The sequence below is a fragment of the Poecilia formosa genome, unplaced genomic scaffold, assembly GCF_000485575.1.
Source record: "Poecilia formosa unplaced genomic scaffold, Poecilia_formosa-5.1.2 Scaffold198, whole genome shotgun sequence".
In the NCBI taxonomy this organism is placed as follows: domain Eukaryota; kingdom Metazoa; phylum Chordata; class Actinopteri; order Cyprinodontiformes; family Poeciliidae; genus Poecilia; species Poecilia formosa.
The window spans coordinates 36,661-51,199 of record NW_006800137.1 but is presented as its reverse complement, the minus strand read 5'-3'; the positions used below and the strand labels follow the sequence as shown (position 1 = coordinate 51,199).

At 39.9% G+C, this 14,539-nt stretch overlaps 1 protein-coding gene across 6 annotated transcripts in view; it reads right to left on the bottom strand.

Moving 5' to 3' along the window:
* The window catches only part of LOC103148113 (rap1 GTPase-activating protein 2-like), a 94,584-nt gene that overhangs the window by 65,323 nt on the left and 14,722 nt on the right, over positions 1-14,539 (bottom strand). For 3 of the 6 annotated variants that reach the window (XM_016678986.1, XM_016678983.1, XM_016678984.1), the window contains one exon: positions 8,198-8,233. The exons of 1 other annotated variant lie outside the window; for it this stretch is intronic. In XM_016678986.1, coding sequence (XP_016534472.1) covers positions 8,198-8,233 — 36 coding nt within the window. Of the gene's footprint in view, positions 1-5,289; positions 5,364-8,197; positions 8,234-12,313; positions 12,645-14,539 lie in introns of those variants that run through there. 2 more of the 6 variants (XM_016678987.1, XM_016678988.1) reach the window with 2 other exon arrangements.

The window sequence follows — 14,539 nt, the reverse complement described above, 5'->3', positions numbered from 1 at the left end:
ATTTTCGAGGCGCAGAGGGAGAAGAGTCTGAATGTTTTAGTTTATTTCTCTTGGTCATAGACTAACAGAAACACTGGATCATTGTTAAAAGTCAATCTGCAGGCTTATCTGGACTTTCCCTTTAACTTATAAGTAGGGAGAACTCAGTCTGATCTGTTGGACTCCAGATCAAATTATTTTTTTCAAATAAATTTCTTCAGATTTCCTGAAATCTGCTGTTGGTCTGCTTTTTGATCATGTCTGCTGAGCTCCCAGAGAGCCTTACATCTGCCTATTACCCAGCCTATTTTCATCTTTAATGGCTACCACATGGCTTTGTTGATCTGATTCATATGATTAGTCACAATGGCATTCACAAACAACGACTGAATTGGCTGCTGCAGTTCCCATCATGTGACCTGCTCTTTGCCTGTGCTGAAATATACAGAGAAAGCTGTGTGTGTTGGGCAAAGTGTTGAGTTTAAGGAAAAATAATTATTGATAATAAGCATTTGCCACATAATTAATATTATTAATGAGTCATATGCTCAGAACAAAAAGTAAAAAATGCTGACCTGAGCCTAACGTGTTGATCTAGGTTTAAATCCCGACTGCTGCTTTCTGCATGTGTTGCCTGTGCATAAATGGGTCCTCTAAGGGCTCCTACATCTTTCCCTCAGTCCAAAACCATGCATGTTACAGACTTTGACAGCTCCAACATTGCTCCTAGGTGTGCCTGAGCATAAATGTTGGTTATAAAGGTTATTATAGGGACAGAGACGGTATCATCAGAGTGTCTTGTAACTCCAAGTTAACAGCTTTGCCTTTGTTACAATGCTGAAACGGGAGGAACCCTTATGTCCATCTAAAGCAGAGCACTACATAAAGTTAGTCATGTAAGTACCACTATTTCTTTTTGAAAAGTCAGTTTCTGAAGTTTTTTTAAATCTTCTTTTGTCTAAGGGCTTATGTGACCTTTTAATCAAATTTCATTAAAGGTATAACTACCAATCTCAGCTCCCTCCAGCAAATCCAGACAGGATCAGACTAACATTATTGTATTGCTTTACTCTCACTGCTCTCGTAATTTGATTTCCCCATCCAGCCAGCAGCCATTTTGCCCGCTGTAGCCAGTTTAGACAATGATGCGGCTAAAACTTCCTGGTGTTTGTGTTGGTGCCATGATAAGTGCTCTTCTGTTTACAAGATACACTTCTGATGCTATCTCATGCTGCTTTTGGTAAAACATCAAACAAACATGGCGCGGTGGAGATTGAAGCACATAATATGGAGCCAACAACGACCCCTTCAAGCTGGCCTCAAGATGGTTGTAAATAAAGAAAAACTAAAAATAAAAGCCGGAACTACTAATAGTTCACTGACTTGAATCGGATTTCACCTTTATCTGAGCACGGCTTCTCATCTTTGCTTGGTCATCACCAAGGATTGTTTTGTAATTGCATAGGTTAAGACCAAAAATGGACATTTGTATGATGCACGTTTCATTTTTTTTTCTCCTGCGTCACCCAAACACTCATGCATTCTGTAACCACAAGGGCCGCAAGTCAGATTCTCCTTCCGCTTGTTATGTTTGGATGCACTGGCAATGAAATGTGGCCACGAGGTGAGACAACCAGTCACCATGGTAATGAACCATGCTGGACCGTCCCTCAGGTGATCATCAGCTCTTGCTACCATGGCAACAGCCGTGGCTCCCTGTAGTTTGCCGTACTAGGGTATGGCAGGGAAAACACAGAGATCTTGTTTCATACGGGCAACTTATAGGTCTGTGAACTTGCTGGGGTAAATGTCCATCAACAACATCAAGGATATTGAACTTTTTCTTTGTTTGTTTGTATTTTAGTTGTGTAGAATAAATTTTACAAATATATATATATATATATATATATATACAAGTCCAGCTGTCACTTTGTTTTGTTATTTATTTTTAGATTAGCATACACAATTTATATGTTTTTTTATAAAACTGTATTTTTCTCTCTTCAGTATCTGTTACTCATATTCTCCATACATTTCTCCACATTTATTAACAACTGGCTGCTTGTTAACAGGTGGGACTGCTCCTCCTGCTCTTGTATGCTGTTTCAGCAGTTGTGACCATGGAGAAATTGCGCCCTCTAGTGGCTTTTTTGTCTCATTGGACTTGCTTTTATTGAAGAGCACTGATTTTTTTGGTTACTGTCCCGCCATCAGTCAAAGCAAAACAAACACATGCACTTTACCCCCTCTTGTGGTCACAGCAAAGAGAAGTGAGACAAAATATTTAAATGTAAAAAAAAAAAAAATCTCACTTCTGGACTTGTTGAGACATGCGAGAAAATAAACTGAGAAGTATGTTAACATGAAAGACATTTACTGACGACTAACAAGGCGTTTTGCTTGAATACGGTCTTGGAATTAGACAATATTTCAGCTGGAAGCAACTTATCCTACAATTTGAAAGGTCACTTTTTGGAAAATGTGTCATTCTTTGTGATGTACTAAAACTGGAAGTGAAGGTACTTGACAACAGGAAGTGCAACGTCCTCCCCTGAGCTCTGAAGGATGGGTGGAGTTCTACCACTTCCCACTTCATACTTCTACAAACACGTCCGAAACCTTGCGGTCACGCTTTATGTATCATTTCCCCACAATCTCTCCGAGACACACAGAGCGGAGAAAATTCAGACTGCACTGTTTCAACAAGTGGAGTCTGATCCAGCAGATGCTCTGTGTGTGTGTGTGTCGTGGATACATTAAGCCCAGTGTTCCTGTAATTAACCCCAGCTGAGAGCGATACTCACCCGGGGCGAATGTGTATTAGATAAAAACCTAACTGAACTTCTGTCCTTCATTACTGCTCCTCGCCTTTATCTCTGCCTCTGACTGCAGGCCTATATTAGATTAGGCAGCTGGATGTAACTGTGTACACTACATTAACAATCGCATCCAATACGCAGAGCGCAATACAGACGACAGCTCATTAAGCCTGCAAACAGCGTCCATGTAACTAATCACTGCTTCTTTTCCTCTGTGCTGCAGACCAAGGCCTCGAGTTTTAATAAGCTCCCACCTAAAGTAAATATCCCAGCCAGACGTTCAGGCTCATGTTTGTTCTTTGGTCACAACTCACCATAGCTGCCTGCAATATAGAAGTCACACAAGGTGATAGAGTAAATGCCAGGCTCCAGAAATAGAAGCAGCCCATTTGCTCTTTTCCATGATGGGGCCATCAGATACCATTTAGACCTGCCCCCAAAAAACTTGCCTGGACAAAACTAAAAGAAAGGAGATTTTTTTTTTTTTTAGAACAAGACACTTTTTATAATATTAAACAATAAAAATGACCCAATTTAATATTTTCCCTTATTTTGACCACACATCAGCCAGTCAGTCTGAACCTTTTGCAGAAGAAACATGTTCATGTGTTCATCGTGTTCTGTGATTGTGACACGTCTCAGATGTGAACAGCTGCTCTGTTTGATCTCAGGACAGAGGCGGTTGGAAAAAGTAATTGGAGAGAATCAGTGTTTCATTAGCAACAGCTGGCTGCAGACTCTGTTATTAGCATAGATGAATGTAGAAAGAGGACATAGTGTCCAAGCAGACCAGTGGACCAGATTGAAAATGAAGCAAGTAAGTTATCAGAGACCCACAGATATATTAGCTGGTGACCATAAGAAGATCATTATTTATTTAGCTAAACAGGCCCTGACCATTGAAACACCAAACGTCTTGATAAAAGTCAGAAAACCAAAACTCAGATCTTTTAACAGACAATGACAAACAACGTTTGTGTAGACTTTATTACTGATTGAAGAAGACACAAATCACAGTAAGCTATTTAGTGAGAGTCTGTGAAAGTTAAAGAAAAAAAATCTAATTAAAACAGGCACAAAAGATGTGAAAAGCATCTGTTGATGAACAGTTGAAACATGCAGTTTACTCCTTTCTCTGTAAGACAGGAATAATACAGTGAAGGTGCTCTATTTTATGCTTTTAAGTTTTTAATCTCTGTCATGGGTCCTTGTGGATTTAGAAACGTTGACAGCCTTTTGGTACAGTGGATCCCATTATGAACAACAGCCACCCATGATAAAATCCAAGAACACTGAGACCCCCTCCAAAATGCTCATAACTGTCTATATCAGGGGTGCCCAAGTCCAGTCCTTGAGAGCTACCATCCTGCAAGTTTTAGAAGTATCCTTACTCCAACAGACCGGGATCAGCTCTACAGAGGCCTGATAACGAGCCATTGATTTGATTCAGGTGTGTTGAAGCAGGGATGCATCTGAAAGTTGCAGGATGGTAGCTCTTGAGGACTGGACTTGGGCACCCCTGGTCTATATCATTTGTTCAAACACCAAATGTGTGCCAGGTAAAAAAAAGAATGCCACTCCTTGACTGGCTGCTTTGCAAATGCCAGCCAATAGGATTTAAATTTTAATTGTGCAAAAAAATATTTCAGCTTCCACAGCTGCGTTTTCTTTTGAACACTTAGAGGAAAATGGCAAATAGCCAAGTTTTCCATAAATAATTTTCCATAAATAATTTCAAGTTATGTTTCACAGAAAAATCCATGAATACATGAATCCATAAATACTGAACTGCAGGGCTCTGCTGTAATCTCAAAAGTAAATTTATACAAGCTCACATGGAAAATATGACGTTAGTCATGTTAGGTGTCAGTTATGTAAAAGGAAAGTTTAAAACAAACGGTGAAAGGTAATGTATTCGGTGAACGTTACCTTTCACCGAATACAAACAAACAATGACAGTAGGATGGGCAGGAAAAAACTAAATATAATGCTTTTTTTATGCCTTTCCAGGTTACAGCCTGAAAAACTGTATAAAAGTTGTAAAATGGAGCTGCACCAACAAAACTTCAAAGAAACCCACAAAGTCATTTTACGTATTTTCCTCATAAAAGCCAATAAATTCAGTTAAACGACCACTGTCAACACCTGCATAGAGCATGACTGAAGCACGACATTTTCTGTTTTATCCTACTGTTGATATTTCCGTTAACCCCTTCATATCACTGAAGAAGCTCAGAAAGATGCTAATCTTTACAGCCATGTCATTTCTAACTAGACCACCTCTCAGGATCACTTGCCTTTCTATATTTGCTCACTTGAGCTGCGGATAATAGAAAAAGCAAAGTACTAACAGTATGAGTTCAGATCATATGACACACCTCCACCACTCATATCACTTTAACCACTATAGCTCGGACAATAGGAATAATAATATAGTTTAAAGGTACTTTTCAAACTTTACTTAAAAGAAGCAGCAGGCAGCTGTACTCACCACAGTTTGCGCGGCATCGTCTCTAAATGCTAGGAAGCTGACCTCTTTCCTCTCTCCTCTACAGCCCCTGTTCATCTACTCTTAATATTCATCCCCACCGCCACTCCAAGACAAATCAGATGCATGTGTTTGTGCACACACACGCACAGACACATGCTCAGACCGCACGGATCCACCGGTTTGATTATACAGGTATTAATGAGGTGTTGTGTGTCCAGTGAAGGCGGAGAGAGCAGAGGGATTAATGACAGAGGGGAGTGCAGACAGCTGGAGAACTGAGGCAGAACAGAGAGCAAGAGAGGAGGAGAAAACACACAGGGAAGGACAAAGCAAGCAAAAAAGAACAAGATAAAACCAGGAGACCTTTAAGTGAGCAATCCATCTGATGTCTGTGTTCCCCTGGCCTTCCACTGTGCCCCCTAGTTCACCTTTCTTTTTTTAATCCCCACCCTCCTCTTCTCTGTCTGTGTGGGCTTTACCCCCTGTGGATTTCTCCTTGTTCATTTTTCATTAAGAGTTAAGCAAACCAACAGCAGACTAAAGCTTGGAGTTTATTTCAGCTGAAAAACTCTCTTCAGTTTACCAGAGTAATGGAGCAAAAGGGCTTTAATGACGGAATGTGCTTTGTTTTACAAAACCCAAATCAAAAACACATTTTCAATATTTAAAATCTTTGTTGAACAATGAAGAATTTTGCAGATTACAGATTTGCACGCCACCTTATGTCTGTTCATATCTTTTTGAGCCTGTCTTTTCACCACAGTGCTCTCCTCTGTGCTTTTTTTTTAAAAAATTATTATTACCTGGATCAAACATCTGGACCACTCACTCACACTCAGAGCAGCAGCTCAAGCAGGAGTCACGACTCACTCATTCATATTCAGAGCCACTCCAGATCAGGCACCTGGGCCGGGTGGGGAGACACCGAGGCCCAGTTCTGTGGACATGGAGGACAAACGAGTTCTGCTTGGGGTTCCACACCAACCAGGAACCTGTTTGGTTTCTGTTTAGAAACGCAGCTGTGCCTAATGTGCTGTTTTCAGGGCTGTCGTCCTTGAGGGATTTGGAGGCTCAGCGCAGCATTTTAATAGTGTCCCATAGGCATGTTCTGGATTATTAAAGAGATCGACGTTGACTGATGACTTCCAGCAGCCATGGCAACAATAAGATCTTTACCTTTTAAACGTAGAAATACGTCTACAGATCATGAGGAAATAAAAAAAAAACTTTTATTTTGTTCTTGATTTTTTTTTTTTTATCTTGTTGTTGTCAATACATGTTGAGTACCAATTACTGTGGAAGCACTGAAACAATGCTTGAGTAGCTAGGACCCTGGGTCCTTCAATAAATACTGGAGTAGAATTGTGTTGTATAAGAAAATCTTAAAGAAAATATTTGGTTTGCCTAAGAAAATAAAAGATCCTTTGTTAATTTAATTTTGGTTCCAGAAACATATTCCTTTGTCAAAACAAGGTGAATTCCCCTCACATGTCCCAGAAATGTGGAGGTACCTGCGTAGAAATTAGAACGTTCTGCTGAGAAGCTTCATCTTATTTTACAGCCATGTCACAATAGCTACAATTCCACTGCGACTACAGCAGAGGATAGGATGACGTCTGTAGAATGCAGACAAAACATGAAAGGTTTGAATGTTAACGTAGTGAAGGATGGTTAGGAAAGTTGTGTTGTTCCTTGGGCAGAGGAGTTTTTCTGTGTGGGTTAATACAAAACCATCCACAGAAATTCACACAAAAGCCCCTTGCCTCTCTTCACTAGGGTAACCTCCTTCATCAGGGCCTGAGAGAGGTTTGCCTTAACAAACAGGGGCTGCTCTCAAACAGGAGTCCTCCTGAACTTCATGCAAAGAATCATACGGTTGTCTGAATGCTCACCTTTACTCAACCTTTCCTATTTGTGAACCACAAGCCAACCAAACAATCTTATCTGTTAAGAAATGTTAGTTAAATGATGTCATGAACTCAGTTCAGTTGAGGCGAAGTACAAGAGCCATCTGTTTGTCATCTGAGCGAGGTCACAGAATCAGACTCCTGCAAGAACCAAACATAATTCACACTGCCCAGCAGCTAACAAATAAGGCCAGTTATATAAAACTGTTTTTGCAGCTCCATTATGTTAAATGAGACTTTGTCAGACCCTGTGGGTGAATTTCTATTTTGGTAGCTGTGGGTGGCCACAGTGCAACACCCATGCAGCATGCATGTGGGAGTAAACCGCAACAACCAGAAGAGATCCAGAGAAACCGACATCGTCCTCGGTCGACTTCGGCAGCGTTTGAGCCGAGAACGCGACCGAACACTGTCACAGCAACGAGTGTCTTGGGGTGACAGTGATTGCCAGAAAAACACCTTTCATTCCAACTGATGGAACATTTAGGAAAAAAAGTGTTGTAAGTCTGCTGAAGTTCTCTCTGTGCCCGATAAGGGCAAAATAGACGTGACTTTTACTCGACACACGCTCTAAATTCAAAAGTGGGGAGGGAAAGAGGGAAGGAAAGCGGGTAGTTAATTCTTCACTGATGCGAGACTGAGAATGCATCCTACTCACAAGATTGAGCGCAATCTTGTGAGTAGGATGTGTATATTGATTTCAAGATGTCTTTTCTTGTGGGTTGTTTGAGTAAAAGACACAACACTAAACAGTATGATGAGAATTTTGTCAGAATGCTGAAAGTGTGAAATGGAAGGAAAGATGGAAAAGCTTGTTAGTTACTGCAGTTTGGTCAGAAGGTTGGTGAGCTGTTATACATCAGTGCTTTCCAGTAATTTTCCCCAGAAGCGCTTTACATCTATTATGCATCTATATGTGGCAGACAAATATTGGAATATCAAACATAGAAATCTTAAGCATTGAGGAATTCCTGCAATCAGAATATGAGGAAAGAACTTACCGTCCTTTCAGTGCAGACAAAGTGGACTTGTCAATCCTGGAGAAGAAGTGAGAGAAAAGAAAAAAAGGCAGACACACAAAAACAAAAAGGAAATATTACTAATTTCTCAAGGGACCAGTTATAAAATATTAGCTCATATTTTATCTTGAGTGAAACAAAGAAATATGAGGACCTAGATTTAGAACCTCATTTCCATGGGGCCCCTTTAAACCGCAGCATATCTTATCTTAATTGATGTGGCTCTTCTCTGGAGCACATGACAGGCCGTATAAATTTACATGACTTACAAGTATTGCACCGCAGCCACACTAAGCAGGTCACAAAAGGTGAAAATGAATGCACTAATTTTCAAAGGTGCAGCAAAGCCTGAAGCACAACCACCGTAGAGAATATTTTTGATAAAACCAGAGGCAGAAAGCAGAGTTGGCTTCGCATAACAAGGTTATTTCTCTCCAATCTGCTCGGACCGGTTTCGAACGCTCTTGGAGTTTATAGGGGCCTTGTTCTTGTTTCAATACATGGTGTTCATACCATAAACATGGAAAATCAAGAGTCTATTTTCACGTTTAGGTTCACTTGCAGCTTTCTGGTAAAAAGATGGTGAGGGTAGACATTAAAGTTGTTGTTTTCTTTTTACCATTCATGTGTTTTTGGATCCCTCTCTTATGTTCCCATCATTCCATTAATCTGGAGAGCAAACTGTTCTGAGTGACAAACTCAGAATAAATGCTCTACAGAGCTCTTAATGCCAGTTGTAGGTAACCGTGTAAACACACAAAGCATGCTATGTTTACAGCTGTAGCTGCTAGCTTTAAATATAATTTGAATATCTTCCAGCGCGCTGGGATATCACAGATGGTGATGCATCGCCGTGACATCAACAAAGACTCATACAAAGCCGATATACACTAAGCGAGGTTGGTTACCAACATAATAACTCTTTTTATTATCATATATTCAAATCTCAGGGAAATACGTTTACTCTTAGCTGTAGCTAGCAGGACAGTTAATGAAACTTGTAGTTTAAGATTAGGTCAAACATTTACATTAACTACATGTTAAAATGTTCTTCTGCTTCAGATTCGGCAGCAGTGACGTCAAGATGCCCCAGTTGTTAATTTTATTTTCTGAACAAGGTTCCAAATATAGTGACACAGGACCTAGGAGGCTAAGCTAACGGTTCTGAGACAAATTAATGTTTGTCCTTACTAGTGCTTTGCATGCCACATACACTGTTTTGCAAAGATATTTACATCTCTTGAGTTTTTCACAACACATTACAACTTCTCAGTTTTTTTTTTTTTTTTTTTTTTGCAAAATTGGAAGGTGGAAGGAAAAGCCTACATTATTTTACATATAGAAATCTGAAGTGTTGCGTGTGTTTGTTTTGAGTTCTGTTTGCTCCAATACTCGTAAATAAAATCCACTACAATCAACTCCTAAACAGAAACGATACGTATTCATGTTAATCTCCATAGAAACCCGATGATGGAGGGTTATTATCAGACAATATCCCAAGTTTTGAGCATCTCACAACTTGGGATATTATCAGTTCAGTCCCTTATCTAAAAATGTAAAGAGTATCATGCAACTTCACACCTATAAATATATGCCCGGGCATGTAATCTGATAGATGGGGCTAGCAGAGCATTAATTAGAGAAACAATCAAGAAAGTCATGATAACTCTGGAGGAGCTGCAGAGATGCACAGCATCCTGTAAGTAGGACAATTATTAGTCATACACTCTACAAGTCTTGCCTTTAGTGAAACAAAAAGGAAGTTGTTTATTTAAAGAGTGCCATATATGTGGGTTTCCATGAACTAAGTATGTGAAAGAAGATTCTTTGGTCAGATATGGAAGTAGTGAAACTTTGAGTGGAGAGAGTAACCCTGCACATTAACTTTGTCACATCAAAGCTTATTTATGTGTTAGAAAGGCTCCAACAATGTCCAAAATTAGAAGACAAAAACACTTCCCATTCAATCTGATTCAGATTCTGCTAATTCATAAAAAAGAATGGGAAAAGATGTCAATCAAGAGAACAATAGGTGAGTCAACACAATAGTGACTCAGGGAGGCAGTGACAAAATACGTGCTCCACTTTTTGGATTTTATTTCAAAATAATTGCAAAATCATGTATTATTTTCCCTCTTTTTTATGACTATGTTTAAAGATTGGGGTTTTGACAAAATGTGAAAAAAATCAAGATATATAAATATTTTTTGAAAGACTCTTGTAGATTGATGATATTTAAATGGTTTAATGGTAAATGGTAATGGTATGTGGAAAAACAGAACAATTACATCCGGAGGCTACTTTCTATAGGCTGTTGGCGCTTTCATTTATCCTTCACCTGTAGGTCTTCCTCACAGAAGATGAAAGTCACAATGAAAAACCACCGTTTGTTGAAAATAATAAAGACCCATCTGGTGAAGCTACAGTTGGAGATTTACGTAGTTTTCTTGTAATTTGTGAGTTATGTTCTTTGTTTCCTTTTCAGTGAAGCTTGTTTTTGTCAGTCTCTTTACAACTTAGTAAGTTTCAGTCAATTTCTTGCCACCTGTCAGAAGAAGATTGGGTCCAGTTCTGCATGAATATTTCTTAATATAATCTTCCGATTACTCATGTTCACTTTGTTTTAAATATTTGGGAATAATCCAGTTATATTTGTGATGTAATTCTGTTTCTAGACAATCTATTACAGTAGTGAACTACAATTAAAAATACAAATTCTCAAAGGCTGATTTTGGAGATTTTAATAGCCATTTGTAAGTTACGTGTATGTAAGGCAGAGCAGGCAAAACAATTTGTCCTCAAATGTTTGTAGTTCAATGCAAGAAAGAGATCCAGTCATTGGTCATGCAAATTTGGGATGAATTCAAATTTTCCTTCCACAGAGCTAGTTGAATGTTATGTGAAAAGTTCTCACAAATAAATTGAAACAGGTCTTCTTGAAACACAGACAGCATTATCTTAATGGTTACACAAACTGGGTTATTCTCACTTTTTTATGAACTTGAAAGTTTATTTTCGTAGGTGATACTTTAATTGATGCAGAAGAGTGGATCTGAACTGGAAGAATTAACACCATTTAATAACACAGTAATATTTACTGTCAGTTACAATATTATCATCATGAAACTGTAAGTCTGTGGATATTTTTTTGTTTGTTTTAATTGGGTGGGATTCAGCACTGGTACAAAGGGCTATTCCAGAATTTGACAAAAACATCCTCACAAAAACTATGGACTCACGAAAGAACATTTCTGTCAACTATTTTCATAGTTTCTTAAATATTTATCTAAGAAATCATTTTGTTTTTAACTCGCATTGGTTCTAACTAATAACTGACATCTGTTATCCATCTCAGCAGAAATATTCTATTAATCTCTGCAATGTCTTGCGAGTTTGTTTTGTTTTGATATCTCCAAACACAATAGTCTGTAATTACCTCTGCCACATGTAATGTGACCCCCACCTCTATCTAACACAGGTTACTGCAGCCCGTCATGCGGGATACACTGTTTTGGCCTAGATGTGGGTTGTTGTGGCGTTGGGGGTGGGGGGGCTAAAGTGCTCTGAAGCAACGTGTTGCAGTCCAAAGGGACTTCCAACAAGGGAAACGGCACAACAACCCACTCCATCCAACAGTGTGAGCCTATAAAGCCCTAAAATGGGCTTCCTGGCAGCTTCCATGGTGCTGCATTATGGGAGCTTCACTTAGGCAGGAGAACATTAAGAGAGCTGAGTGTCCTGGCAGGACAGCAGCAGCAGCAACAACAGACAGCAGTCAGACAAAGCAGCCTGTTGACTGCTGTAATCCCTCCCTAAGCGGAGACAGCGCAGAGTGAAACAGCAGTACATTCTCACAGAAACACAAGCAGGCTGACAAACAACAGGACAAAGTGTTAGAGGTGTGACTTAGGCACATAGTGACACAGCCCTCCACCCATCCTTCCTTTTCATGAGATAAGTTTACATCTGTGCACCACCCAGAGCTGCACACCAACACCAGCCACCGCAGACTGGAACAATGTGTATCTTTTAAAAGTGAGTATAGAACAGCTGCGAGCATACACATGAACAGCATGAAACATAAAGGCAACAACTTACCATCCAAATCCACTGAATGTGGCACTTCTTCTCCTCCTCAGCATTTTGTCAGTCTGGCCTTCTCAGCCTCTTGCTCTCAGCCTCCTTCCTTTGGGAAATGCTCTGCTGTCAGTCTCTCCTCCTCTCTATACTCTGTGCACTTGCACTTTGTCTCTATCTGACCCAATCTCTTTACCTCCCTCCTTCTCTGGTCTTCACTCTATTTGCTTTCTTTTTTTTCCACTCTCTCTCTCTCTCTCTTTCCTCCTATTCTCTCCCACCTGCCTCTTTGGGGCTGGTCGTTTTCCACTTTCCCACTTGACCAGTCAACGGCTTGCCTGCAACACTGCTTGCTCTTTGGCTTTCACAGCCTGTTAAACTTGTACACACAGTTTGACACACTGACACATACAGGTATACCCATGTCAGCAGAGGGGAGGAGCGAGGTAAGGAGGGGCCAGCGCCTCCATCTGACTCTGTGGGTTTGTTTCCCACACACCCAGACACACAAAGATCTGTGTAAACAGCGTGGCTAGGGACTCTTATCGTCATCATCAACACTGCAACACGTTTTTGTTTTGGTCATCTTCATACACCTGGAAACATGGTTACTCATTTCACTATGTAAATCATAATTATGGTAGTGATGCATTTATGTAAAAGCAGCAAAGAAACAAAAACAACAATGCAACCACATAAGTTGGTTGCACTGACCAGATTTAAATCAACACTTTCCACCCATAAAAGATTAACTTTATATTCTAATCTGATGTAAATAGTCTTACTAGGCATATTAAACTTAACTCCATATCCAATTGTAGTTATGTTTGTAACCTATTTGAAGTATGCTGCAGGGGTCTGCATTAGGTGGCGTGTGTTCCACAGAATTAAGTATATTAGTCAAGCAAAACCATAAGCAGAAGAGCTGTGCAGGACATAGTCAGAAACCTCAAACACTCTGACCAAAGGGAGTGTCCTTCCTCACACTCTTCCTCTTCACTCTAGAGGTCTCACTTTCAGGGTTGCAGCCAGTGCACTGCCAGAGAATAACTGAAGAGGTTTCAGAATAGTGTTGACTCAAAACATTTAAAATATGGTTTTATTTTTCTGAAGCATCTCTTTCTTATATTTTTTGACAGAATAGATTGATATATCTTATGTGGATTGTTTGACTATGCAGTCACTTACAAGGCCATAATTGCACTGTTTCTCATTTTGGCAAGTTACTATCATATATTAAATGTATTTTATTGGGATTTTACTGTTAACTAAAACAGAAATGTCACAATTTTCAATGTGTTTTACTTTAAAAAAAATACATATTGTATGTGTCCCCCTGAGATAAATCACTGAATTCAGCTTGTTTCGCTTTAATTTGTCATGCAAGTTTTATACAGGATTCTACTAATCCTTATCTATGTAATGATTTTGTTTGCTCATTCATCTTTGTAGAACCACTCAAGCATACACAATCAGATTGTATCTGTCAGCAGCAATTTCATCTCGTCACAGATTCTCATTTGTATTTCGAGCTGCAGTTTGATTATGTCAAATTCACACCAAACGCGTTTTGAGCGTCAGGCGCGTCTGGTTTACATTCAAAGTCTATGTGGAGGCGCGTTGAGGGACGTTGCGGCGCGTTTCGAGTAGCTTAGCGCGGCGTGACTTGAACCGTTTGAACCGTTTTGAGTTTTTGACGCGTCAAAAGCGCCCAACGAGTCCAACGGAAAATAACGGCTGGAGCTGACGCGTCTGACGAGCCCTCCACGCGCGTTTTTGACGCGCGTAATGCGTTTGGTGTGAACGCACCATAAGCAGTGAATATCTTCCAAACTATTCAGTTTATCTGTTTGTTTTGAGCTGTGCTGCTGCTGGAAGGTTGCCTGAGTCTCAAGTCTTTTGCTAATGACCAGCTTATCTCTTTCTGGTGGGGGAAAAAAAAACAACAAAAAAAAAACAAGAATGGCCACTGCTTGTGTTCAGGATGTGACCAGCTATTCACACCATTTCATATGTAGACTAAAAAGTTTAGTTTGGAGTCAGTTTAGAAAAAGCTGACTCCATCAGCTTTTTCATTTGGTTTGCAGTGTCATTGCATGGCTCATGGCAAACTGCAAAAAAAGACTTCTAGCTTTCTGTTGCCACTGCATTCTGGCTTGATTTGTGGAGTGCATGACGGCTAGTTTTTCTGTCTGCAGATTCCCCCACCTGAGCTGCAGATCTCTGCATCTCCTCTAGAGTTAGTAT